This window comes from Haliotis cracherodii, unplaced genomic scaffold (genome assembly GCF_022045235.1).
Source record: "Haliotis cracherodii isolate W230 unplaced genomic scaffold, xgHalCrac1.p SCAF_16, whole genome shotgun sequence".
Taxonomy (NCBI): domain Eukaryota; kingdom Metazoa; phylum Mollusca; class Gastropoda; order Lepetellida; family Haliotidae; genus Haliotis; species Haliotis cracherodii.
In genome coordinates this window covers 3,497,559-3,525,388 of record NW_027266271.1, presented here as the reverse complement: position 1 = coordinate 3,525,388, position 27,830 = coordinate 3,497,559, and the positions used below count along the sequence as shown (strand labels likewise).

At 39.9% G+C, this 27,830-nt stretch overlaps 1 protein-coding gene and 1 pseudogene across 1 annotated transcript in view; both read right to left on the bottom strand.

The window, feature by feature from the left end:
• The window catches only part of LOC139463732 (transcription factor Sp4-like), a 40,742-nt gene that overhangs the window by 8,392 nt on the left and 4,520 nt on the right, over positions 1 to 27,830 (bottom strand). Inside the window, exons 3-6 of the mRNA XM_071244981.1 lie at positions 27,093 to 27,303; positions 22,196 to 22,291; positions 14,150 to 14,250; positions 7,024 to 7,149 (exon numbers count right to left, since the gene is read on the bottom strand). Of these exons, the coding sequence (XP_071101082.1) occupies positions 7,024 to 7,149; positions 14,150 to 14,250; positions 22,196 to 22,291; positions 27,093 to 27,303 (534 nt within the window). The remainder of the gene's footprint in view (positions 1 to 7,023; positions 7,150 to 14,149; positions 14,251 to 22,195; positions 22,292 to 27,092; positions 27,304 to 27,830) is intronic.
• LOC139463342 (nuclear apoptosis-inducing factor 1-like) lies at positions 17,287 to 19,247 on the bottom strand (annotated as a pseudogene).

The following is a 27,830-nucleotide window of genomic DNA, read 5'->3' as shown; positions in this document are numbered from 1 at the left end:
TTTAGTGGTTCTCAAATATGCGCTTCGCTTAGGACTGGAAGTGCTAGTTTTAGAACGTTCATCGGTCGCAACAGCAACATTAGTCCCGTGGGTTCCCCACATTGGTTTTAAGCATTGCATGCTTTATCAAGTCAAACTTCAGCCATCCATAGTGTAAGTTTATTAATTATATCGTTAAGAACCTTTTAGATATGTTTTGGATGTTATATTTTGTGTTTATTCAGTATGTGAAAATTCTTGTGTCGTGTAGCATCAGAAACCAAGTGTAAATTTTATGATGCGCACTTAAAATCACCACATAGTTTTTATAGATGTTCACTGAAGCTTAATGATTGCTCTGATGCTTCTTTCAGTATTAATGCTATGCTATGATGATTCGTAATTTATATGAAGTCCACCACACGGTAGTACAAGTACCCACGTACATGTGTGTTTTCCTTATTGCATAAGGGGTAATTCCTTTGTATTGTCTTGTTGTAGCCTTTTACCTAATACATCCATGAACACTGGCGTGGAAGGAGTAATAAACTTATAAATCTTGGATCTCAATTTTGTCCAATATTTTACAAGACTGTGCCTCAGTGTTGGATCGGTAAACTGATGACTGCTAGAACCTAAATCACGTTTGGGGAAGACAGTACACTCACAGTACACATCCTTAAATATTCCGAAGGCCTTAATAAATTCTCCCAAAGTGAGTGATCTGTTAAAGTACTCACGGAAATTAAAAAAACCCTGTTTTTTCGACCTCAGATCTTAAATTATTGCAGTTAATATACAAAATATGTAAATATTCAAACAACTAAATTAGTATTAATTGGGCCGTGGCACAAATACAGCGTATCAAATGTTTTTATGCCTTTTTACACGTAAAAGTGTGTAAAAATGTGAATAAAACAGACTATTGTGAAACAGGGCATAACCAGGTGTAAGTAGATCAAGGTGACCTATGACACCTTGACGACAGGTGAGAACAGGTGCATAATGCCTATAGTCTCTTTCTGCTATGTCAGTTTGGACTTAGTTTTATTTTTGAATGTTGAAAGTGCCGACAAATTACCTCCTGTAAAGTACATTTTGTATTGTTCACTGAGATCAAACTAGTAAATCCAGACTAGTACTTTTCGAGTAGTTTTGTTATTTCGTATTTACAGCTACGTAACACTTTGTGTCTATTTTTAAATTGAGAAAAACAATTTTTTTTCCATTTCCGTGAGTACTTTAGTCCTGAGGTCATCTTTTAGTTGGTACACATTCCCATCAAATTCCGACACCCTGGCTTCTACAGCGTCTTGGGTAGGTAGAAGTAACAATGCTAACTTGTATTTAGTATTTACCCTCATGAATCTTCTTCTTAACTGCTGGTGCCACTGTATTGATATGTGGCATGGAATCCGTTGGCACATCCATCATGGGGGGATTGGTGATAGGTGATAGGATTAATTCCTGTAAAGTTGCAACTTTCTGTCTGGTTGACTTGTGAATTTGTGAATGGCCTGTGGGTTGTTGACAGCGTCCATACACCATTAACTTGAGTTCAGCAATCTCACGTTGCAGTGATTCAACTGTCGTACCACTGGGGGGGGGGCACTATGCACGGCTGTCTGGATGATCTCATGATCATGCATGTTCATCAACTTGTCAGGATGCAAAGATGGACTGTTTACGTCGTCCGCTGTTATCTCCATGCGTGTAGGCTCTGCTGCCGGATGTGGGTCAGAATGGTTGGCAGATGTCGTAATCGTACTGTCCCCCAGCGACCTATGGTGTAGGTTCTCAATAAGCAACTGCAGCAAAAAACATCTGTTCCATGATGCCAGTACGAGAACTTCGGTATGAGGTCAAGAGACTGTAGCGCTGGAGGTAGAAGGTTGATGGGAATCTGCCATATGGCCTCTTGGCTTGGGGATTCTTCTGTATCTGTTCGGAACCAAGTCTTTTCAGTCGTTCTACCTCCAGTGATAGAGCCCTAAAGATGACATTCAAATAGAGTTGACATCTCGGCCTTCTGCTGAGCAAAAAAGCTGCTCCAGCCAGCGATTGGAAATGTGGGTTGCTTCGGTGTCACAGACAGCTGTGGGCAATTGGTTGGTTGTTTGGTGGAGGGGTCTCATTGTCAGACTGCGAAATGTCGTCTTCCACCTTGGAAGTGGTGAGCACATCATTGAGCTTGGAGAATGCCTTCTTGGAGAATGGGAGACAGAGTGTGCAACTATCATCTTCTGTACAAGAAGTCTCTCTGCATTTCCAACACTTGTGATGAGGGTTGCCAGATATCATAAAACTGCCACACTTGTGACAGGCTGATTGAAGGGGAGAGGACGCCATTGTGAAGGGTCGTTATGGAAAACAACAAACACAATCACAATCAATACTCACATGGATCGAGCCCAGAACCAATATATAGTAATATATTAATTTAGAATAACAAAATACTGAAAGTATAGCAACAAATGTGATAATAGCTAAGTGCTAGAGAGATCATTTACTTTTGTTGGGACGTGTTCACTCCAGCACACACAGGAAAGAAGTGAAGGTTTTTCCCACCTTACGCACTTAAGAGCTGTGAGCTGCTAGTGCTATTTTGGGGACAACACATCTTGTATAGTGAAGGGGACTCCAGTTGAAAATCCTTAAGTTTCAGATTGGTGTTACTGCAGCCAAAATACAGGATATATGGCAATGATGTAAAAGAGGTAGAGGATTTGTAAGAATTATTGGCCCTGCTAGTGTTCCTGAGCATTTTCGTTCTGCATGCGGGCCATGTGGGGTTAACCCGTCTTTTCAGAACGAGGTTCCCGGTGACGTGTCAATGCTGAACATGTCAACCAATGAAAATCTTCCTTCAGGGGAATCCTTTGCCTTCAACTCCGAGGTTATTGTTGCAACAACAAACCAGGGAAAAAGTATGGTGGGGTGAGACTGTTGACATCGGGACGCTTCTACACAATGATGGTGGCATCAAAGTGGGTGAAGCTCTTACTATGGTCACCGATACAGCAGGTAAGGTGATTTTCAAACCTGTTAAAGTGACAACAAGAAACATTCCACTTGGAAGCTGGACATGCGCATTCCATATTTAAATGAATATATACCTCGCCAAAAATTTCACTCTGCATATGGTGCAAGGTCTACTCTCTTACATTGAGACAAACTGTTCAGCAGCACTAAGACTTGGTCCTGATGCCTGGGTTCAATATGACCAGCAATTCCAAATGATCAAAATGATCCCGCAGTCGGGGGTGTCAAGAGGTCCATGGTTAATTCAGCAAGTGTTTCAGACTCAGCACTCAACATATGCTACACATTCAACATATATCATGGGTGCAAAAAGTACAGCTATGAATACTCCCACAGATGCAGCAAGTGCAGCAAGATGTCTCATGGCGCCACGACCAGCTTTCAAGGACAGGGGCTCCCATGAACCCGTAGCAGTCAGTGACTCATGAAGATAGGATAGACATTGTCAGACAAAAGCTTAAAAAAGAACTGGATCATAACAGAATGGCAATGCTATGCCCTTTGTTAACTTGCACGTCTCTTCAATAGGTCTCATCCCAAAGAAACTGTCAGACTCACAACAATGCCAAGGTGAGAAAGTCAATGATTTTCGTCTAACTCATCATTTGTCCTATCCTGAAGGGGGATCTATAAACAGCCACATAGATCCGCAAGCATGTTCCATCTCGTATGCCAAGTTTAGAGAAGCTGTACAAATGGTGCAACACTTGGGACAGGGGGTGCTGCTTGCAAAGTTTTACATCAAGTCAGCATTCAGAAATATACCAATGCACCCACATGATTTCGAACTGCTGGGTATTCAATTGGAAGGTAAATTGTACCTCGATAAATGCTTAGCATCTTTGAGACTATATATGTCTAACTGCGAAATAATTTTTCACGTTAGTTGGCCATAATTAAGACAGAAATAACAAGCATGAAATACTCACATCCCCCGCCAATATGACATGTCGGATGTGTGCAATGCATTAGCTCCTGTGAACTATGTTCACTGGGCCTTTTTGTAAATGGTCTAATTGCAGCACTAAAAAAAACATATTACTGGTGTTGTTTTTCCATCTGCAGTTTATGATAGAATGTGTTACTGAATTTGTAATGAGTAAGGATGATACATATGGACGAACAACTTCTTAATTACAATTAGGAGCGATGGTTTTGGTGTAGGTTCTAACACAATTATCAAGCAAGTGAAATACAGAGTATGGTTGACAAGAATATATATTGTTAATACAGTTGAGTAGGTTTAAGAACAGTTACACTGTTGTACTCGTAATGAGTTGTGTTTCTGTATGAAGCTAGTCAGTGAATGGAACAACTGTGTCCATGACACTTTTGGAGGAACATACACTCAAGCAATGCAGAACTTACCAACAAGAAAGGAAATGTATTTAATACTGTGAGATGACATTATGTGCCAAGTTTGGTAAAGAAATATAGTACGGTTTTCAAGATCTGCTCCGGAAACGAGGACTACTGCCATTTTCAGTCTAAGTCAAAGTCGTTGCCATGGAAACTAAAAAAATAACTTTTCAAACAAATCCCAAACTATCAAAAGGCACCAGTTCACCACTAGACCTATCAATGTGCAAAATTTGGTGAAGAAAAATGGTACGGTTTTCAAGATCTGCTCCGGAAACGAGGACTACCGCCATTTTCAGTCTAAATCAAAGTCGTTGCCATGGAAACTCGATTTTTAAAAAAAATTTAAATCTCAAACTATCAAAAGGAACCATTTCACCACTAGATCTATCTATGTGCCAAGTTTGGTGAACAAATATGGTATGGTTTTCAAGATCTGCTCCAGAAACGAGGACTACCGCCATTTTCAGTCTAAATCAAAGTCGTTGCCATGGAAACTCGATTTTTAAAAAAAATTTAAATCCCAAACTATCAAAAGGCACCAGTTCACCACTAGATCTATCTATGTGCCAAGTTTGGTGAAGAAATATGGTACGGTTTTCAAGATCTGCTCCAGAAACGAGGACCACCGCCATTTTCAGTCTAAATCAAAGTCGTTGCCATGGAAACTCAAAAAAAATTATTTTTTTAAATCCCAAACTATCAAAAGGCACCAGTTCACCACCAGATCTATCTATGTGCCAAGTTTGGTGAAGAAATATGGTACGGTCTTCAAGATCTGCTCCGGAAACGAAATGTGACAGACAGACGGCACCCATTCCTATATCCCCCTTCCACTTCGAGGCAGGATAATAACTGCCAAATGCCACTACAGTACACTTCTTTCTAGTTTGGATGGTGGGATCAAGCTTCATGTCAAGGGCAAGGCAACAGCTATCCTAACAGCATCCTCAGCTGGTGCCCTACAGGCGAGGGGTGGCCTGAGGTGGAATGAACTGGACCAGTTCATAGATGCTCAGGTTGAGGAAACACGGCGCAGCCCTTCAGCTCTGGTTATACAGCCTGGGCACCATCAACATGATCAAGACAAGCCAGCTCCTCCTTGATATGGAGACATCCATCAAGTGAATCCAGGCGCACCTGCCGTATCCCATGTTTGTTTTTGGGATATTCTTCCATGCCATTATTGGCACAATGCCGTGACCCACGTAAGGTGGAAATGGTTTGTTTGTTTGTTGTCGCCACACTCAGCAATATTCCAGCTAAATTCAATTGATGACATGCTTCAATCAAGTCAGCGAGCCTGACCACTCGATGCAGTTAGTCGCTTCTTATGACAATGAGCCGATCTAAGCTAAACAGGCGGCTAGCCAACCGTCTCCGGGATATAACAAACTTTTCATCCATCATCCCCCATCCCAAAACAGTTGCCACTAACTGTTAATAATAAAAGTTAGACCTCTCTCTTATGAGGCAATCATGACGGGCAGGCTTATCATCATCCACAGCCCAGGGCTAAGGGGTGTGATTTTTCTGGGCTACCTCCTATGTCATCCTAATTCATATTAATCTATATACTAATTAGGCTTTCCGGTTACCTGCTTTCCAGCGGGAACCCAGACTGGGTTACCTTCTTACCAGTTGGAACCCAGTCTTTCCAAGGTTTTCACTCTGGAATCTAGTAACAATTAAATTTGGCAATGCAATTTGCCAGGTTCACTCTCATTTAGACACACAGTGTTGGTCGGGTGGCAACGTTTCCGTCAATTAGGCCTTAGCATTTGTTAATTATGGATTAATAATTATAGGCAATGCAATTTTGGCCACATAGCTGGGCCAAGCAGTGTTCGCTCACATTTAGACCCGTAAAGGATGGTATGAAAATATGAGTTATGACTAGAGGTGTTTTACAAAACCCTGAGCACTGACCTTAACCTTTGACTTAAATCTTCACCAAAACATTTTCAAAGGAGGATCCCATACAAGAGTGAAGGTATACACCAAATTTCCTGATAAATGCATCAGTCCTTTTGAGAAAGTGTAACCACAAACTAGTATGCGAGTTTATCTCTCATTCCATTGACCTTGTGCCAAAAAATTTCCCTTGGCCATTTAGAAGAGTGAGTGAGTATGGTTTTACACCGCTTTTAGCAATATTCCAGCAATATCATGGCGGGGGACACCAGAAATGAGCTTCACACATTGCACCCATGTGGGGAATTGAACCCAGGTCTTTTGCATGACGAAGTCTATAGAGGTAATGTCAATCTTTGTGAAGTGGGCATGAGAAAAATCCCCATCAGAAGTCATGCAAACCTTAAACTAGGCTGCTAAATACATTAAAGTGTTATAATACCTTATAGATCTCCTATACTGATGAATTTCTTAATTAAAACAGATTGTGTGTGTGTGTGTGAATGTGGCTGATGCCAGTTTTACAGTGCTAGCCCACTGAGATACCATGCTGCAGTTTTATCCCTTAATGTCGAGCACAAGGCCTGGAAAAAACAGGTATCAAACCACTTACCTTCCACTCTATCCACTAGTCAAAGTATGTTAGGATTACTTGGAAAGTTTATGGATGCTTGCAATAATGGGGTACCTTTCCAGAACAAATGAACTTGAGACGTTAGAAATATTTACCTTGAGTACTAGATACTGCATTCTGCTGACCACTGCGGCGGTTGTTGTGTGTCTTGATGTGTTTTGACAAGTGATCACTCCTCATAAAGCGTTTGTTGCATTCTGAACACTGGAATTTTTTCTCACCTATAATACACAAGATAGAGCATCATACAGAGAGCAAACTAGAGTGCCATAGTCAATAAAAATATGAAATTTGATGTAAAACATCACTTGACATGTTTTACCATTTAAACTGTTTTTCCTCCTCTCCAAGGCATTGTCTTATATGCAGAGATTAAGGCTAAAAAAAAATATTATTGGTTCTCAGGCACTGCCTCATCATCACAAAGTCCGCCACACGTTTCGTTTTAATTGCCATTTTCAAAACAAATAAAAATCCTTAAATATTCTGCGCCTAAACACAAAACCCCAACAGTGAAATGCTACAATACTTAAAAACAATGCGATCCATTACAGCTTGCAGTTACTTCCCTTTTCATGCACACTACTTTACTGCGCATCTCATGTGTTATGGCCATGGTGACAATAGGAGTTTGTGTGCTTGTTTTGCTGTTAGCAAATTTTGTCAATGAAAACATGAAATGTTCCATAAAACATCACTAGACATGCTGTTTTAGATATTCAATGGTATTTGTGTACTGTATGCGGGACAATGTTTCATACACAGAGATTAAGATTTACATCTGTATTTGTCTCGTAAAAATTAGCGTGAAATTGATGCTAATTTATATACCCCGTCTATAAAGCGAATCAGAATGAAGCATGTCACCAAAGCATACAAAATCCCAACATTTGAAATTTAAACGTGTTTGTCTTCCGCAGAAAAATATTACATCGTATCCCTTCAGCAAATTCAGGGAAACGAACAGATTATAACAATCAAACTTCGTCAATACAAATTTGAAATTTGAGATAAAACATCACTAGACATGATGATTTATCGATTAAATTGTATATCCTGTTCTGATTGTCATTGTTTCATATGCAGAGATTAAGATTACTGTGTTTATTTTCTTGCAAACTAAGCCGGAAGTAGCAATCGGCTGTACACACGTTCATCGGAATCTACTGATGATTCAGTAAAAAGTTACCCAATAATATGACTTTAAAAAATGTTGATACAATGAGCAGAAGAATTGTATCTGAAACAATTATTTTATCAGGAATTTATTCCAATATCTTGTTATTTTAGTTGCATCTTTACTATATATATATGTAAAATAAATTAATAACCATAAGTGTAGCACTATGATGCAGGTGATTGCTATTGCCGGATATTTTTTCGTAAGGAACAATTTGACCAATCACCATCGATGCTCCCACGCCCACGCCCACGCCCACGCCCACGATAACTTTTTATTGACACATAATAGTCAAACTACAACAAATATGACTTTCAGCGAGTCAGTGTGTGGCATTTATGATATACTAGTATATATCCATTTTCTATACACTAAAGTTCATTTCAAAGCATCAATAGTGGTAATATGAACATGGTTGCTGTAAACAACGGTGAGTTGTGCGATCTTCCAATCACTTCACATAGAATTTCGCCTAAATGAATTGAAACAATGTTGAATGAAATTTTGAATAAACTTAATAAAATATATTAAAAAACAGAAGTCCAGATACACAATGAACATGTTTTTATAACAAGATAGTATACTAAGGGACTAAAATTGCATACTTCAGTTCGAATATGTTGACTGGTATTTCTAGTGTTACGTGCTTGCTGTGATCAGCTGATAATGTTTTTTGAGATGCCTGGGATCAAAAATGTAAGTTTGTTTGTTAGTTGTTTAACACCGCATTCAGCAATATTCCAGCTGTATGATGGTGGTCTGTAAATAATCAAATCTGGACCAGATAATCCACTGATCGACATGAGCATTGACCTACGCAATTGGGATACGATGACATGTATCAACCAAGTCAGCGAGCCTGACCACCCAATTTCTCTAGTCGCCCCTTATGACAAGCACAGTCGCGTGTTACAGCCAGCACAGGTTATAGGTAAGTAAATTTTGGGAGCCATGTTTCTATATTGATGCAAGAATGTTACCTCAAAACAACGAGTGTGAATCACTTTTCTTTGTTATAGTTTGGGCAGATACAGAAACTATAAAAGCATTTCTCCTAAAAAAAGAAATGCACATGACACCAAGGAACTCTAGATCATTCGGTATTAACTGTGTGTATTAAACTGCCACTGCCACCAACAGTAACCTGTAGTAAAAGCAATGCGAAACAACTGTGTTTGAAGATTTGTTGATATTCAATTTTGCATACAAGTATTTTGTATGCCATGTATGCCAATATCCACAAACTAGTTATCTCTCAACAATGGCCCAAAACAAAGCATACATGTCAAATTTACCAGTAACTTCAATAAAATTTCATACAATTTAAGTCACCCTTGATGATTTCTACAATAGCCACCATGGCACCCCATGTTTATTTTCTGTTTGCCAAACTAAAAATCAAATAATAAAACATGTTACTAAGCATACTTGTAAATTGTATCTCACACTATGCATTTCTTCTTATTCTTCGATCTTGGTGTGGAAACGCCCTAGAACAAAGTTCACCCCAACACATCCAACACATCACCAAATCACCACTGTGATCATGGGTCACGCACCACTAAAATCCCGTGCGACACGACCCAAGCGACCTGATCACCTGACATATCCAGCACCCTCATTCTCAATCTAGAGCGTACAGGCTGGTGTAACTGTGATGCGGGGATGGTTGGGTGGGCATTTAGCGTGTGAGATAGGATAAGTATATAAATAAACAATTTATTAGAAAATATACAAATTTTTAAACTTATCCTTTACATTTACCCCACAGTTGGATGGTGGGGCACAGATATCCTAGCCTGTAAGGACCTCAACCGTCTGGAACTAATCAAGAAAATTCAAAGGATTTTACAAGGATTAGTGATAAACTCATGTAAGGGTTGCTTCAAAAAACCCTCTTTAAGCTACCAAGAGATATACATCATGTCATCAGGGAATCATGTGTTCCATGGTTTCACACAGGACACCGTTTTAAGAAACGACCGCGTAACTAAGAGCCTGGCGACACCTACTCAGTCATAACTTCAACCTCACCCCGGATAGTAGGAGGTGTTTTGTACAAACACCCGTCCCTGGCCAGCAGGTTCTACAAGACAGACCTCACACATACAATAGGACATAAGGCGGACCAGCTTGGCACCTCTTTTTTTCACTTCGTCAACCAATTAAAATCAAGTAGAGATTGAATAAGGTAAGAACGAGAAGAGGAAACAAACGATGATACCCGTTTTTCACACAGGTCATCAATCAGCTACTGAGACATCACATGCGCAAAGACAGAGGTGAGCAGGTAGAAGATCGGGACACCATTTAACCAATGGCCTCTTCAGATGGTGGCTTCTATTGACAGACCGAAGTCCCAACAGACAAGCATATATACCCTCGCTGACTGAGCTTGTCCTGGAAACCTGATTAACGTAAGCAATAAATGAAATTATTGCAGTATATACAGGATACCAGACTTGGGACTTGTAGTCCGTTGGGCATCCTCATCTGTGCTGCTGTGACCTTGGACGTCAGCAACTGAGATTTCCAAAAGGAGTGGGAGGCAAAGGCAAAGTGGAGGCATATCAGAACGCCAGAAACATCCCTCCATGATGGCTGAGAGTGTGCAATTACTATGCAACGCCAAGGTGGAAGTCACTGCCCTTGTCTCATGGGAATTGGAAGCAGCTGGGGTGGTAGTCCCTTAAAGGCAGTATGAGCGAAACATTGTCTGCAGGTCAGAGACAGCGGAAATCTTGGAGCTCGAAGTCATGGTAACGACTGAAATACTCGCAGTCTGAAACATCTGAGTAGATCTATTGGTTCGGGAAATATAGTAAGTTTTATCCCATTAGTGAGTAGTAGTGAGATCTGATCGCTGCCCAGTCAGTGCCCAGTGTTGAACTTTAAGATTCCTCGTACTTCATAAGTGCACAGGTAATCTGCTACTTGTGGTAAGTAAATTGGCTGCAGAAAAACCTGGGATCTTTCAACTGGTGAAAACTTTACAATTTATCATCATAAAGATTCTCGTTGATTGACGAAGTGCTAAGGAATCTGCCTTAGCTGCTCTAATAGAATATCCTCTTACGAGACTGCTCTTCATAAGCTCCATACGTGAAGTTCATATAATTCTGGTCTTGGATTGGCCTGATTGGAGTTAGGATGTCGCATTAGATGTGACCAGTTTGGACTCCCTGCTAATTTAATCTAGATCTATATCTGGAAATCAAGTTCTTGTCGATCAGAAGGCATTACCAAGAGCTGTTGTAGGTAGCTCGTGTGCAGGATCTTTGTAGTATCCGTTGTATCAAGGCTGGTGGGGGAAACACATACATGTTTAGGCCCTCCCATGATATTGACAGAGCATCGACTGACCAGGCTAGTGGCTTCGGCACTGGTGACGCACTGTTATCTGCAAATGGGTCATTAGAGGACAACCTTTTCTTTTATTGCCAGTTGGAATGCTTGCTGTAGCTTCCATTCTGTTGGTGATGGTTTGGCTGGTCCGGATAAGGTGTCTGCTAATCCATTTGCCACTCCAGGTATATGTCTTGCCTTCATAGTTAAGTCAGCTTGTCTACCAAAGGTGAAAAGTCAACTACAGGAGGGCCTCTGATTTCATCATGCTTTGAAGATTTATAGTGTATGGCACAGTTGAATTGTGTGTCCTGATCATCAGACGTTGGTGGGGCCCAATGAAATATTGCACTGACTGCTGCCTTGTATTCCAAATAACTGATGTGGTAGAGCTTTACTGCTTCTGACCATAGGCCTGATGTTACTGGCAAGTTGAAGTGAGCTCCCCGACCTTAAAGTTAGGCATTCATGGCTAGGTGGTTGTTGTAATCCGGCTTGTTTAAACAAGTTCCTGCGCACACAATCGATTCCACTGTCCATCACAAGAGGTGATTCCTCAATGTGTTCTGTTGCTGGGATGTTAGTCTGGCTCTTTAAAAACCTGGAACCTGATCCAAAGGAATGGAGATCCTGGAATGGTTGTATGACGGACTTCTGATAATTTATTAATCAACCTAGTTGAGTTAATAATTTCATGGTGAAACTCAGTTGTAGTCTGAGTAATTTTTTTTTATTTGGGCTTAAATCCCTTCGTCCAGGGAAAATGTATCAAGGATTCCTGTGTGAATCCAATTGGTTTAGTCACTTGTGTACATAGCCAGGGGGTCGAAGCAATTCCAAAGGGTAGTGTTCAGGCAGTAACAATGAAGGGTGGTATCTCCTTCCAGTTGTGAAAGTCCAAGCTGTCGTCTGTTGACTGGAGACAGTTGGAATATGGGATAGCGGAGAGGTCGTCCGAAGTCTAATAGCTATTACCATATGTAGAACGTTGAACTTCCGAGTTGTTGACATGGAGATAAGTTCGCCTGTAGATCGACATCCAAGCACACATAACACAAATAATGTGTTCTAAAGCCGAGAGTAAAATCTTGACGGTCGTGCTCGTGATAAAATCGAAGTTGTATCTAGTAGAAGACGAGGCTGAAGATAAAGTTCACAGGTTGACTGATGGTACGAAGCAGGGTAATGGGGACCTCGTGGAAGTGTGGTAGTAGCAGAAACCGTGCCTTGAAGTGACGTAGAGAACATTAGGATCATATACCGAAACAAATGTGGATATTCACCAAGTCTCGTCTTGAGTAAGGGAGGGATGACTTGTCCTATCCGGTTGATCGGCGACACGTAGAATAGGTAAAGAGCTGATGGATTCAATCCCGTAGGCGCCAGAAAAGTGCTGTGCATTCCGGTATCGAGGTGATGACAAAAAGAGTAGTGAAGATGTGAAAGCCCGCACGCAAAGCCATTGATTACTACTGTAAATGCTTCGCACGGGTCTCATGAGTTCAGTCTGTACCAAAGTCAGCATGGTAGTCTTACTTACAAACCGCAATCTCGACGTGATGTGAATATGAAATACGGCAGTTTTTCCGAACACATGGTCCCAAGTAACGAAAACAACCGTTGTGTAGGCAGTCAGTTCCTTGTATCCCATATGACGTTAAAAAACATCTTCAGACATCAAACACCTGCCAATTGTACCGATGAAAAGCTGACGAACTCCCCTGTTGAATCTTCTGTTTGAATGGTATAGGTTGACCACGTTGAGGGCAGATAAGACATGTGCCAAAACTATGATGGAATATCAAGATGAGATCGAGAGCGTTGATGATAAATATCAGCTGTGATGATATCGACCCTCAGGATGATATCGTCTGTCTGACAATTCAAATCTGAATAGAGGGAGTGCATTGTCTCGATCGTCATAACCTGTAATGGTGATTTACTCAAAGGAGAGTATCGTAAAATGATTCATGACTGGCAGGCACAGCGGCAGGAATTACGGCAGTCAAACGAGACGGAGGGCGATCCTCAAAGGAAAGCGATGTAACCATCGTCGAATGGACTAATATCTTGTTAAGCAAGAAGACGAAGGCAGAGCCCGCAGGATTAACACAACTGTTTGTGCGCCAAAGCGGAGGAAAAAGGCATGCACGAAAACCGTAAACAAATCCTTGAACCGGTGAACAGTCGCCTATACATAACACTTTGCAAAATTCTGACGAGGTAAAACACTGTAAACATCGTTATTAATACCACACACTCTTCGTGGTAAATGGTAAACTTTAGAAGTGAAGTCGTGTATTTAAATTTTACATAGAAAAAACAACAACAGATTCTCTGTTCAAGTATAGCATCCAAACACCATAGCGATAGAATTGAGAATGAGGGTGCTGGATATGTCAGGTGATCAGGTCGCTGGGGTCGTGTCGCATGGGATTTTAGTGGTGCGTGACCTATGATCACAGTGGTGATTTGGCGATATATTGGATGTGTTGGGGTGATTGGTGTTTTTTTAATCTGGAAACTTTGGGAGTTTCCACACCAAGATCAAAGAATAAGAAATGCATAGTGTGAGATAGGATTAGTTTAAAAATATATATTTACTCAATATCTCAAAATTCCAAAGCTGCAGAAACTTATGTCTGCAGAGTTATTATAATCTACCTATATCATTGGTTGCTAAATTCATCACTTACCTGTATGTGTTCGTTTATGCCTCTGCAGTTCATCAGAACGTGTGAATCTCTTGCCACAAAACAACCAGTTACATACAAATGGTCGTTCTCCAGTATGCCATCTGCACATAAAACAATCACATCTTAACTCCAGTTATTTGGTTTTGCACAACTGCTTTGTTTTTTTTCCCCATTTTTTTTTATGATCCATATTTTAGCTCATTTTTAAGCAATGATAAGAAAGTCAACATGGTCAAAACACATGCTCCAGGACCCGGTTGTATCAAACTTTAATGATGCATTAACGTGTCATTAAACCTTCATTAACTAATGTATCATTAAATCCAGTTGTATTAACGTTTTAATGACGTCGTGGTGTCATTAGCGCGTCATTAACTTAATGAAGGTTCTGGGGCATCATTAGCGTGTCATTAACAACAAACATGGCCGCGAACATATTGTTTGAACGCTTAGGACGCACAAGGAAAGACCGTGTTTTCAGAAAAGGAACTCAACACCTCGAATCCATGAGCGATGAAGAAGTAAGGGCGCGCTACCGTTTTGGGAAGGCAAGCATCAGATATATCTGCGATCTTGTGAGAGATGAATTACAGCCCAAATCTGCAAGATCGCACGCACTAAGTGTTGAACTACAGGTAAATGTCGTCAATAGAAACTCAGCTAGTTTGAAATAAACATATTATTATAGCGCCAAATTTATAGCGGCAATCCTTACAATGAATCAAACGCACTTCTACGTGGGTCAGCTCACTGGTCTGTGTTGGTAAAGTCTTATGTGCAGCCTAATGATACCAACCTTGTAAATATATTTCACAATAGAAAGTAATGTAAATTCACTTCACTCCAGAAAGATACGTTTTCAACTTGGCGTTGTCAGCCATGATCAATTTCATAAGGGGGAGTTACTCTAATGACTTAAAATAAATGTGTCGTAAACACTGAAGAGAACAGTTTTGCGTGTTCGATTCCGGCCAAAAGAACCTTTTGATTAATTAAAGCATGCACATCTTATATCAATAATTAACACTTTACTTAGTGAGACATAATGAAAACGCAGCCAAATAAATAACAAAGTGGATATAAGTTTTATGGAAATATTTGAAAATTTGTCAAACCTATCATTAGCCTCTGTATAATCATTTTATCAGGTTCTCGTAGCCCTACGTTTCTTTGCAAGTGGAAGTTTCCTACAAATCACTGGCGACACAATAGGGATAGACAAATCAACAGCCTCACGAGTTGTGAGGAAAGTTTCCCTTGCCATTGCGTCTCTTGTGCCCAAGTTTATTACCTGGCCGTCCGAGAGGGATATAGGCGACATTAGAAAGGAATTCTACAATATATCTCGATTTCCTGGAGTGATCGGATGTATCGATGGGACACATGTACGGATACAAGCACCATCAGACAACGAACCTGCCTTTGTCAATAGGAAAGGCTACCATTCGATCAACGTTCAAGCAGTGTGTGACAGCCAAGGTGTGTTAAATAATTTTTTTTAATAACAAATCAAATGTCACTGTTAAACCTGTGCATGGAGCATAAACGTCCTCCCTTCAAAGTCACAAGGACAATATGTTTACGACCCTGACACCATTCACGTTGTTAAACGAAATAGCTATCAGACAAATCTTTATAGTATGATATGATTTCAGCATTTGTTGTTTAACGCCGCGATCAGCAATGTTTCAGCTATATTGCAGTGGCTGCATTATGAACCAAGTTCGATGGTAATATTGACTTATATTAACATTGACCACATTTGTCTCGTTCTGTAGGTAAATTTACTAACTTAGTGGCGAGATGGCCAGGCAGTACGCATGACAGCCACGTGTTCAAGATGAGTAACGTGCGGCAACACCTGGAAACACACCATACGACTCTACAAGACGGCGTTATTCTCGGTGACAGTGGATACGCATGTCGTCCTTATTTGATGACTCCGTATCTAAAGCCATCTAGCCCCGAGCAAGAGCGATTCAACTCTTCCCATAAAAGAACAAGGTCAACCATAGAAAGAGCATTTGGGTGGCTCAAACGGCGTTTCCATGTTCTGCACGGTGAAATCAGGATGAGCCCAGAGAGAGTTTGCACCATCATTGGTTAGTTTACTAAGATAATAATATACACTGTAACTATGAAATACATTTGAAGATAACCGATATATAAGTGCTAACACCAGTGGGATACACTCATTCATATAACATAAAAATCGAATGATAACAATACTGTAGACCCTTTAAACAATCATACTATATTTCACAGGTGCTTGTGCTGTGTTGCATAATCTGTCGATAATTCTTCGTGAACCCATGCTGGATGTTGATGGAGAGGACGACAGTAACATTGAAGGGCAATATACAGGTCCCGAAGATGGACGGGGCATCCGTGATTATATCACAAGGCACTATTTCACTAACTGAAATGATCAAACTGTCTCTGCTTTAATACAACTATACAGAAGAATGCAGAGATACCATCTGTTGTCACTGAAGAAAATAGTTGACAGTGTTCGCAGTATGTATTTGCCAATGCGTGCAAATATAATTTTTACAAATATTTAACCAAAATCTTTTGCGTGCACTTTTGTCTTTTCGTGTTGAATCAAAGGGATATAGTTTCCGAGCTTTGTTTAACTAAAATTTAGATTACTGCGTAAATATTGTCCAGTGTACACAGTGCACATTTCCCTTCAGAAAAAATACACCTAAACGCTACACGGATACAATGAGTTTGAATTTGTTGCACAACGCCAAGACTTCACGGTGAGCATGTAAGGTTCTTTGTGTATCTTTAGCAGTGAGTCTATCACATTAATTTTATTGAATATGGTTTACATAAATTTCGTCGAAATCATGTATTAACTGATCGGCTTATCTCATCAACTCATCGTTATTGACAGCTACATACGTAAAGAGCACCCAGCAATCTACCGAAGTGATACGTGTTTGGTTACTTGTATGTAGTATAAAGTAGAAGATGGATAACAATTTATTAGAATTGACATTGTTAGTTATCTCCTGTTCGTTCAACTGAAGCTATACAATATACAACACAACACTGTGTAGCACACTATCAATCTAATTGTATATTTTTTAATGAACTCTTAGTAACATTTCAAACATGAGGATGTCGTTTTCATTCATGGTGCATCAAGCTATCCAACTCCAATCGGAGCTTCTTGTTCATGAGCTCAAAGTAAATGGTTTGCTGAATGACTTTCTTTTTCTGCTCAAGCAAAACCTCATACTGCAGTCTGGTGATGTGTTCCTGTTTGACCTTTCTCTTGGTGACACGATTTGATTTCCCCCCAGTCTGGACCAAAGGCCTGAAAAAATACATTGTTTTTGGATCATGCGAGTCTCCCTGTGTATACACAGTGAATGTTACGCTATATAAGCGTGTGTTAAAGGCCAAAATTAGTATGAGTGTTTCAATCTAAGGGATGGGCGAGTAGAGAAAAGGACTTGGCACTACATGTTTGTTAGCATTGCTGCAAGAAGTAAGATTCCAGTATTAATTAACAGGACATACTCTTCGATGGTACTAATGTCGTAATGTAATGCAGATGCGTCGACAGACAGTTCTCCTTCTGGGTAGATCTGTGTGCTGGAACAACTGGGCACAGACGCTTCCTGAGTAGGGACATCGCAAACATTTTCTTCTAAAGCCCGTGCTAACAGGTGTAATGTCGAAGGAGAGCCAATTACATCGGCGACTTCCGTACCTGCACACACATAAAGTTTTTTGCACACTTATTGAACATCAGTTAATAATATAATTAATATTTTTACACTGTTAAAACGGGAGAGGTACGGCACCAGGGTTATTATCATTTGTTTTATTACCAAAGGAAATGATATATTAGAATTGTATGATATATTTGTGTGATGACACGGCCTATTTTATGTCTGCAGCCACCTTCAGAAAAATGACTGCTATAATGTGAAATATTTTTTCAACCAATTTTCGTTGTCATAAGAAAATTCTCTCATGAAAAGTATAAATGCTTCACATAAAATTTGCATTTAGAGACGAAGAATGTCAAGATTTGAACTTAACATCGAAAGACACAACATGAACTTCTTGGTTTGGAATAGGGGTAATGAGAGTTGCCCCCCCTTCTCTTTCCACAATGGCTGCCTGTCGGAGAACGGATGAGAAATACCATTACAAATGTAAATATGCACTGTGTATTTTATCACACGCGGCAATTTAATTGAAAGTGTTGTCAAAAAGGTTGGTTAAATGTTCTTTTTTCATTTCCTTTTGATTAATGATCATCAAATCATGTGCAATACCCGATTCCCCATAACCTTGTTCAACGTGTATGAACAGCTGATTAGGCTACTAGTTCGTTGTATCATGTAAAGTACTTTTTCAACACTTACAACAGTTTGTGTATCGATATTTTATTGAATGCAGGCGACATACCCATTTGCATCACTAGATCGTCCGATTCGATGCCCGTGAGTCCAGTGAAACTGGGACACTCCTTGTAAATGTCCACTATCTTTACACTCGTCGTGGAAAGTGGGGCAATACAGGGCCCTCCCCCGGTCTTCCTCATGTCCAGCTGTCTGTTACTGAATTCCCTTTTGGCCGTCTGGTTCATGTTCGTCCATTTTGTTTTTACTTCTTTTGTTGTACGCTGACAAACACCGAGAGCGTTAACTTAGGAAGTAATGTCTGCCCAAATAGCCTTCTTTCTTTCGTGGGTGACGGTGCTACACAACTTACTGTTAAGTATGGAGATGTGTTTCTCCACCAACTCGGCAATAAGCTGAATTTCGGAGCTGTCGAAATTCTTGTTTCTATTCCTAGGTTTAGGTGGATACAATGCCATTTTGACAGACGACCGGAAGTAACGCGTACGTGTTTACATCAAGGAATTGTGGGAAATATTTAGGGGAAACACCAAATTTAATGACAGGTTAATGAAGACACTTACATTAAGGCATCATTAGATAATGATATGCTAATAAACGTTTGATACAACCGATTTTAATGATGCCATTAACTAATGGTGCATTAAGCATTTAATGTATCATTAGGGTTTAATGTAGCCATTAGTTAATGAGGCTTTGATACAACCGGGTCCAGGACATCAAGTACCAATATATGTACTGATTTCCATTTTTCAAACTTTAAATATCTTGTATTTTACTTTGTTTTGGAAAATAGTTTTCCTTTCATCCTACAAAGTTCAGTAGCGAGAATGATGGACAAATGTCTCTATCCAACAACTCAACGGCTAGGGACAATACATCTAGTGCTTTCTAAAAAGAAGTAGGCTCACCTGGCAACTTAAATACTGATATACATTCTGCATAAACATTCATGAATATTGGATTAATGTGACATCAAACAAAAGTTATCATTGTTATCTATTACATCATAGCTATAAATCCTCTATTTAGGCTGTCCTTACACTATGAAATACTTAGATTTTCAAAGAAAGTTCTCTTCACTGTCAACTATCCATGACCAGTTGTACAAATAATAGTATCTTGATGCCCATGCCACTTTGCACTCGATGCGAAAGCTCACTTCTTTCCAAAATCAGCTATTTAGATACTGGGGAAGGTGGGTGGCATTACTGTTGATGAAATAGAGGTAGTATTCTTAGAATTACTAACAACTATTATTTTTATTAACAACTGTTATAAACAATCATTGTTCGAAAATTCCTGCAAAACAAAATCTCTATTACATCAGGAGATTGATGGATACGGACATCCAGCAAACCCTTGGATAGTTAACAGTTGTTCATTGGTACCTAATAAATTGAAAGTCCTTCAAATTGACATTAGAGTAAAATGAGGCAAACATCGTAACCAAATCACCTTAAAAGGAATAATTCATAAAGATGTCAGGGACATTAGAAAATATATAATATACTTCCACTGATACTTCCATCTACCATCATTCTTGCAACGTCATCTGATGAACCTTTCAGAATGTCTTCCAGACCTTACGCCAGTGACGTCCCTTCTGGCTCTGAAGACATCCCTTCCAGTGGCTGTGACCTCCAAGTGTGATTCCAGCTGCTAACCTATGATCTGGCCTACTCTAAATTTGACAATAATGATTGAAAGGTTACCTCACCTTCCCAAGCTGTCCGATTTTACAATCTGGGCAGACACTATTGGACCCAGGGAATAACGACTAAGCAGATCAGGTTGAAAGTCATGTAAGCAGAAGTTTGTGAACGGATTGTGTTACTTCAACTGGCAACTGGAGACTACTTGTTCTATAGAGACAAAGTTTCAAAGTAAACTGGTAAATAGAGTTCTAATCTTGTGTGCTGTAAATGATCCCAACACAGGAGCTGATAGTTCTGTGTGGCAGTAACTACCAGTAATTATGGTCTTTAGCCCAGTTGCGGGGAGTAATCCAGCTGCTCCCTGTGCAGTTCATGATCAGATTGAATCCTGCTTTCAGCCAAGACAGAAGCTTGAGTAGAGGACTGCTGACCTGCTTCGTACTTGCAATTTACAAGGACAGTTGTCTCTCATGATTGAATGAAGCAAGCTGTGGGTCTAATGTAAGACTAGCTTCTCTGCTGGTGACCGTAAATGAGACTTGACGCTTCTTAGCCTTCCCTGCAGAGCATGTGATATATCTGGTATCCGTAATGTTAGATCTCTCTCTACAGCTACTTCTAGTATACATATAGCTCGTCGAATTCCATGCAGTGATCTTGAAAAACAACTACAAGCTGCATTGGTGGTCCTGATGAGTGTGGGGGTAGAGAGGTTGAGGTGCCCGTCCAGTGGTCTAAGAGGTGAAGCCACTGTGGACCTTGACACTGACCCCCAAATCAATGTGTCCCCCCTCATGGCCTCTTGGCCTGGGAATGCTTCTGGATGCACACCAACAGAGAGCATCAGGTGGAGTCAGACTGGGAATAATTCTGAGCCTCTTTAGTTGATCTAGACAACGTTTCTTTCGGCCTAGCACATATGTCTGCAGTGACAGCAGAAAGTGACGTAAAGGCTTCTTCTTGGCCTTCTTCCAAGAGTCTGCCAACTTTGCAAATAACAGACACAGAGGTGCCTGGTGCACATTGTATCTTTGCACTTACAGCAGGTGGAACAGGAGTCCCCAGAGATCTTGTATTTACCACATTTCCTGCAGCAGCTGGCATTGGCAATGAAGGGGACGCCACCTCAGCCCCACAAGATGTCACATCCTAACTACTAGCGACTAGTAAATGTTACTGGAAGATACAGATTAACTACAGAGGGACAAACTACCAATACCATGCTGGATAATACTCAGTGAAAAATCAGATGTTGCTGCTAGCACACACAGGAGAGAGCTAAGGATTCCGGCCTTATGCTTTCCCAAGATGCTTGGGGAGCAGGATACTATAACTTGCACAACTGGTTATGGATAGTTGACAGTGACATCTTTGATTTTTCATGAAGTATTCTGAAATTTCTTGAATTCGAACCATGTTTCACAATTAGACCTCTAGTGACCTTGACCTTATACGGGGTCATCAAAAATGAATGTTGTCTTGACCTCACAATAGAGATCATGCATATTGTGTTCATATCAAGTGACTTTGACCTTCAATATCATCTAACTTAACATAGCAATGTTATGGTTTGTGTTGATGCATTAATTTTCAGTTCATCTTCAATGCTATCTTTCGTAAAAATAAACTAACATTTCCTGAAATTTGAGCCATGTCCTCAAGTGACCTCGACCTTCTACAGAGGTCACCCAAGAATTGTATGTTTATCATGATCTCACCCTAGAAATCATATTAAGTTACATCAAATTCCAAAAAAAAATACTCTATGTTTTCTACACATTATGTTTTGACACACAGTTCCTACTGAATGATCTTCAATGTCATACAATCATACTTAACTCCTAGGGGTATAAGAAGGCATATCGGGTATGAAGTCTCCACCATCTGCCACAATGGTGGTTGTCAAATTTGAGCAAATACATATGCAGTAACAATTACAGGGTGCTGCTTAATCACCATGATTACTATTTAAAAATTTAAGAAGAGTGTCAATAGATTACCTTAAGTGAGCGCGTAGATGTGAAGTCTTCCCATATACTTTTCCGCATCCAGGCATGTGACATATATGCTGTTTCTTCTTGTTTTCTCCTGTATTTCTAAAGATCAGAAAATATTATTATCAGGATAACTAGTGTTAGTGTAAACTCAGAAACATGTATGTTTCATCCATAAAAAGAACAAAACACACATGAAATAATTTGCATGCGCTTTGCAACCAAATGCTTTTTGTATGCTAATAACAATAGTATTTAGTACATCATCAAAATTTCAAGAAATAGATCAAAGTTTACAGGCAATAATTCATCGAAATTTGGAAATCCCAAATGCTGGAAATAAATCTTAGCAAGATGGTGCTCATTCAAAGTGAATGAATGATTGTAATAATCTGACTGGCCAGCAGGTTCAATCAAGTCATCTTGTTATTATTAACATTCATCTTTGTTTGATTATGTTACAGGTAATAATTTTTACTGTGTGCTTGGTTGTCATAAATCCTGGAATAAGGCTTCATGTAACTTTTGGTATTGTGCATTTATTTCTTATTTATATCTGAATTAGCTGTCAACTAAACATTCTGTTGTGTGTCCTTTGTTGAAGCACCTTAAATATAATGTATATTACCAAAATAGGCCGACCTCCAAGCTGGACTCACTAACAACATGATTTGCCTTTGAGAAAGGCCGACCCCACGATATAATCAGGATACGGCCCAAATAAATACAAAGTCTGCTTGCCTAATCTTATCACTGAAGACAATATACTGTGAATACAAGCAGTGAAATTGCCAAGTTCATTAACAGCAGACATGACCATGCTCAATCAGCAGATAACATCGCACATTGATATGATTTAAGTTCAAAAGATCATACGAACTTGTGAAACAATACTCATAAGCTTCATATTTATTGTTGATTGACTTATTTGGCATTTCCAGCTATTCATGTTAAGGAAGTGAGAGGTCACATGACAAGCAGGAGAAGTATGTTTGCAAGAAGTTATTACAGTATTTCAAACAAACTTAATCATGACAGTTATATCTATATTCTTTCCTTTTAAAACGCAGCTGTTTAACCTGTTGAATTCTTTTAGAATAAGGCGCTGTATAGAGGGTGGACAATTTCAAACAGTCGGTGCATCATAGAAAAAAAGACCAACTGGAGAAATATTTGGCACATTTATTCCTCATGGAAAACTACACTTTACCACATAAAAATATCCTGATGTTTTCAATCATTCAAAGGTTGAGACCAAAGCGAATACAAAATATGTAAAATTTCTTGAACTTACCTGAATTACGTTATTGAAGGTGGTTTCACGTTAGGAACCTTTTTAAATTGTTAAATTTGTGCAAATTGATTTCAACAGCAGCAAGGAGACTCCATTCGCAGACGTTCTACAGAAGCAATGACTATTGGAGATGAGGACATATATGGTTTGGCAGGGAGATTGGGGTCTGACAATCGTTATTCTGGAGATAGGGTGTGAGAAAACACCGGATGGGTCGCAGATGGAGCTTACCTTGCCTGGTGTTGTCCAACCATCCTAGGGCACTATAAACTGGAGATGTTGAACAGGGATTGTTTCAGATTTTTTGATGAAGTAGACGCTGTGTGAAATTTAGATGCAGATACAGTGTGTCTGGATCTTTGTTGGCCTGAATGCAATCGTCTATTACGATTCACGATTCGAAGAGGATTCTTTAAATGTGTAGGAATTTGATGTTGCCGTTGGTGAGACAGGTAAATAGTCACGGGGCCAGAGAAATTCCAAACAGGAGCACCTTCCATTGGTAATGGGGTGCCAAGGAAAAGGAACAGAAAAGCATTCACTGTTGTCAGCACCATGCCCAGACATTTTATGGTGTTCTTATGTTAGTAACGTATCTATATAACGCATTAATTGAGTATTGGATGCTGTTTATTTGCAAGGAAGAGGCTCACATGTTGTAGGTGGCATCGCAATGAGGGGCATCTCTGTTAAGAGACCCAATCTTCTGCCGACAGGTGATGGGAACAACAGAACATCTGGTGGTGGAAGAAACCAAAGGTGTAGAAAATCCAAGTCACTTTGAGGATGAGTCTCCCTTCTTGGGGAGACTCGCCGCTCATTTTGCATCCAGAAAAGAAGACAAAATGTCCACTTGTTCTTCCCCGGCCTTGGAAGCAGCTGGATCTACTACTGAGCACTTCTAGAAGATCCGATTTGGTGGGATTGGTCGCTTACAGCCTTGCCTTTGTTCTTCTAATTGATTCCTCTGTAAATGCAGCAAATTGTTCTCTTGGATGCATGCCGTGAACAAGGAGGGGATAGACCAAGGCAATTGATAAAGTCAATTTTTGAAGTAGTCATCCCAGGAAGAATGTTGGGAGAACACCACATTGACGTAAAGTTGTTATGGACCCTGCATAATGGGCCAAAAGATCCAGAATCCCAGCCATCTTGACGAGGTTAACCACGCCAAGAAAAATGCAGGAAAAGAGGCGTGATCCAGTACCGAGTGGAGAAGCTCCACCATTGAAACAATGGTAGAGACTAGGGGCAGTGTTCTACGAACCTAAGTATCAAGGTGAAATAAATCATCCACTGAAGAACAGGAGAATGAATGTTTGAATTCCAGCGTTGCAATTTCCCCGTCCAGTTCAGGGGCCAGGGTAGAGATGCCATGAGTACCTGTCTCTGTCAACACAAAACGAAGATACTGAAAGCGATCGTGCAATCGACGGCAAGACCCAAAAGTCGTGTTCAAATTAGACACAATCTCCAATAGGACCAGCCTGTGAGAAAGCGTAATACTAGGCGAAGTAGCCGAAGGGACAACATAGGAGGACAAAGTATCCACTGTTGAAGTACTCTTTGGGAGTTGGAGTTCATCCGCGACCAAGATAGGGACAATTGCCGGATCTGCAGTGTCAAAACTGCTGAAGGAAGAGGCAGGTGAAGTGTGACAACCGAGAAGCTTGTCCTTTCGTACCGGATCGCGAAGCGAGGCAGAGGTTGGTTGATGCGGATCTGGAGTGGGAACCACACTGTTCAGAGGGGAACTAATCTGACGGAAACAAGATGTTGTTACAGGTCTTAAAAGCTGAAGCTGGTGTGTGGTTACGCAAAGTGGATTGTGAATTGTTATAAATTTTCAAATCCATTCAATGTGAGAACAAATACCATTAAAAGTCCAAATTTTTTTATCGAACTAAAACTGAAAATATTTATTGAGAGTATTTTATTCAAATACATCATGCAGTTGCCAATATTACATCAGGTAAACATTTGTTATTTTGAAAAATATATTGTCACACCCATTTCCGCACCCTACCAGGAGGTTGTCAAATACCAATCAACAACATATATCGATGTACTGTGTCAGTGACAAGTGCCATATTAAATACAAGAGCCCCATAGGGCCTGTATCACTCAACTGGATATTATGCAATCATGACAAAATATACATGTGCATTGTATATGTATACATGGTATATAATACTGCAAATATTTCGTAATTTTTACTTGATTTTGACTAATTTTGAAATGGTAGGATGGCAAATCTGACAGCATGAATGTGTATTTCTCTCGATACAAATGTAGCATAATGATCTGAACCATGTTATGATCCAGGATCTAAGTTTCCTATTGGCATAAATGTATTATTCTCTTTATAACAAACAAATGTATATAATATATGTTTATTATAGGGTGGGGATAACATTGGTTTGCATGTTATGGTCAAGGTTCTAACTTCTTTGTGAGTGCTGGACAGATGAACAGAATTGCCAGTCCTGGTAGCATATGTGCATTCCTCTCATTATACTCAGCAATTGTACATATGGTTATACCGGTTGGGATCTTAACTGTGTCCACCTAGTTTTTTTGGAAGCTTCCAACCAAATATGGTTGATATCTATGTCTTAGTTCCAGAGAAGAAGTCGTTTAAAGCAATATAGCCAAATTATGCCTATTTGGCCCCGCCCCACCATTTGTGCAATTTTGAATCCTCACCACCGGAGAATGCTTCCAACCAAATATGGTTGATATCTATCACTTAGGTCCAGAGAAGAAGTCGTTTAAAGCAATATAGCCAAATTACCCCTATTTGGCTCAACCCCACAATTTGTACAATTTTTAATCCCCACCACCTAGGGATGCTTCCAACCAAATATGGTTGATATCTATCTCTTAGCTCAGGAGAAGAAGTCGTTTAAAGCAATATAGCCAAATTACGCCTATTTGGCCCCACCATTTGTACAATTTTGAATCCCCACCACCTTGGGATGCTTCCAACCAAATATGATTGATATCTATCACTTAGGTCCAGAGAAGAAGTTGTGTAAAGCAATATAGCAAAATTACCCCAATTTCGCCCCGCCCCTCAGTCCACCATTTGTACAATTTTGAATTCCCACAAACTAGGGATGCTTCCAGTCAAATTGCATTAATTTCCTATAAGTGGTTCAGAAGAAGATGGATGGACAACATGCCACAACATATGCTTACTTGACCTTCAGTCAGGTGAGCTGAGAACTTCTGGACAGGACAGACGAACCTTAGCCAGGATTCATCAATAATGATACAAGCAGCCAGTGATGTCATGCGAGACCGACAGATTGGAATAATAATTGAATGTATTAATCTGTTAAGTTATTGGTTCCATTTGATTTCAATGATCAATTCATTAAATCTTATACATCTGTGCAGAGATAAAAATTGGCACTAGTCCATTACCAAACTGTCCAATAGTTAAGGTATCATAAGGAGAAGTAGAAATTTGCCATTTTTAGGGTTTTTGCTGTGTGTTATCATTATAAGGACTTTTTGACTAAAAATGTTAGTTTCTACCACTGCAGTGATGAATATTAAGTTCCCTTTCTCTGAAATGATAAGTTACACATGAAAATAACTAACCTTCCGTCAGATTGACAATTTGGACATGTGCAAGCAACACGGCGCAATCTGCGTCCTGGAGTGGGTGTGTCAGAAGCCACTGACTGTGACGAAACTTGTGTTGGACTAAGAGTGCTGATAGGTGTCCCTGGGGAAGTGGCTACAACTTGCCATTTTGTTGGATCATTCGGATCCTGCTGGAAAGGAACTTGTTGTCCGGTAGCTGTGGTTGCTGCAGAAAACGCTCAGTTGTTATAACTGGGAATCATGAGACAAACTTATAAATATCAAAATCAACACACAAAAGCTTGAAGAGCATACAAATATATATAAATTTCATGCATGTAGAGGTAACCATGCATCCGAAACTTACAATGACATAACCATGTTTCACAAAAATTGAATGCTTCACGTTTTAACTAATCTCAATCTTGACCAAAAAAATTGAAGATAGGACCCCATCCTAGAGATCATAGATCATAGCACTTCTATAGTGTATGCATGTGTGTCGGCTTGTACTAGTCCAGACAAATTCCGGCAGAGACCAGTCATTGTTTTATCCCCTTAATGCCCAGCGCCATGGAGGGTAACAACTAGCTTTTAACCATGCTAACACCTTTTGGTATGACAGGCTCTCTATCACGCTGGCATTCTACCAACCAGACCATGGGGGCAAATCAAATCCAAGAGAAGGTATATCCCAAGTTTGATGATAAATGCATAAAACCTTGAGGCGAGGTGAAATGGTGTTTTATGTCT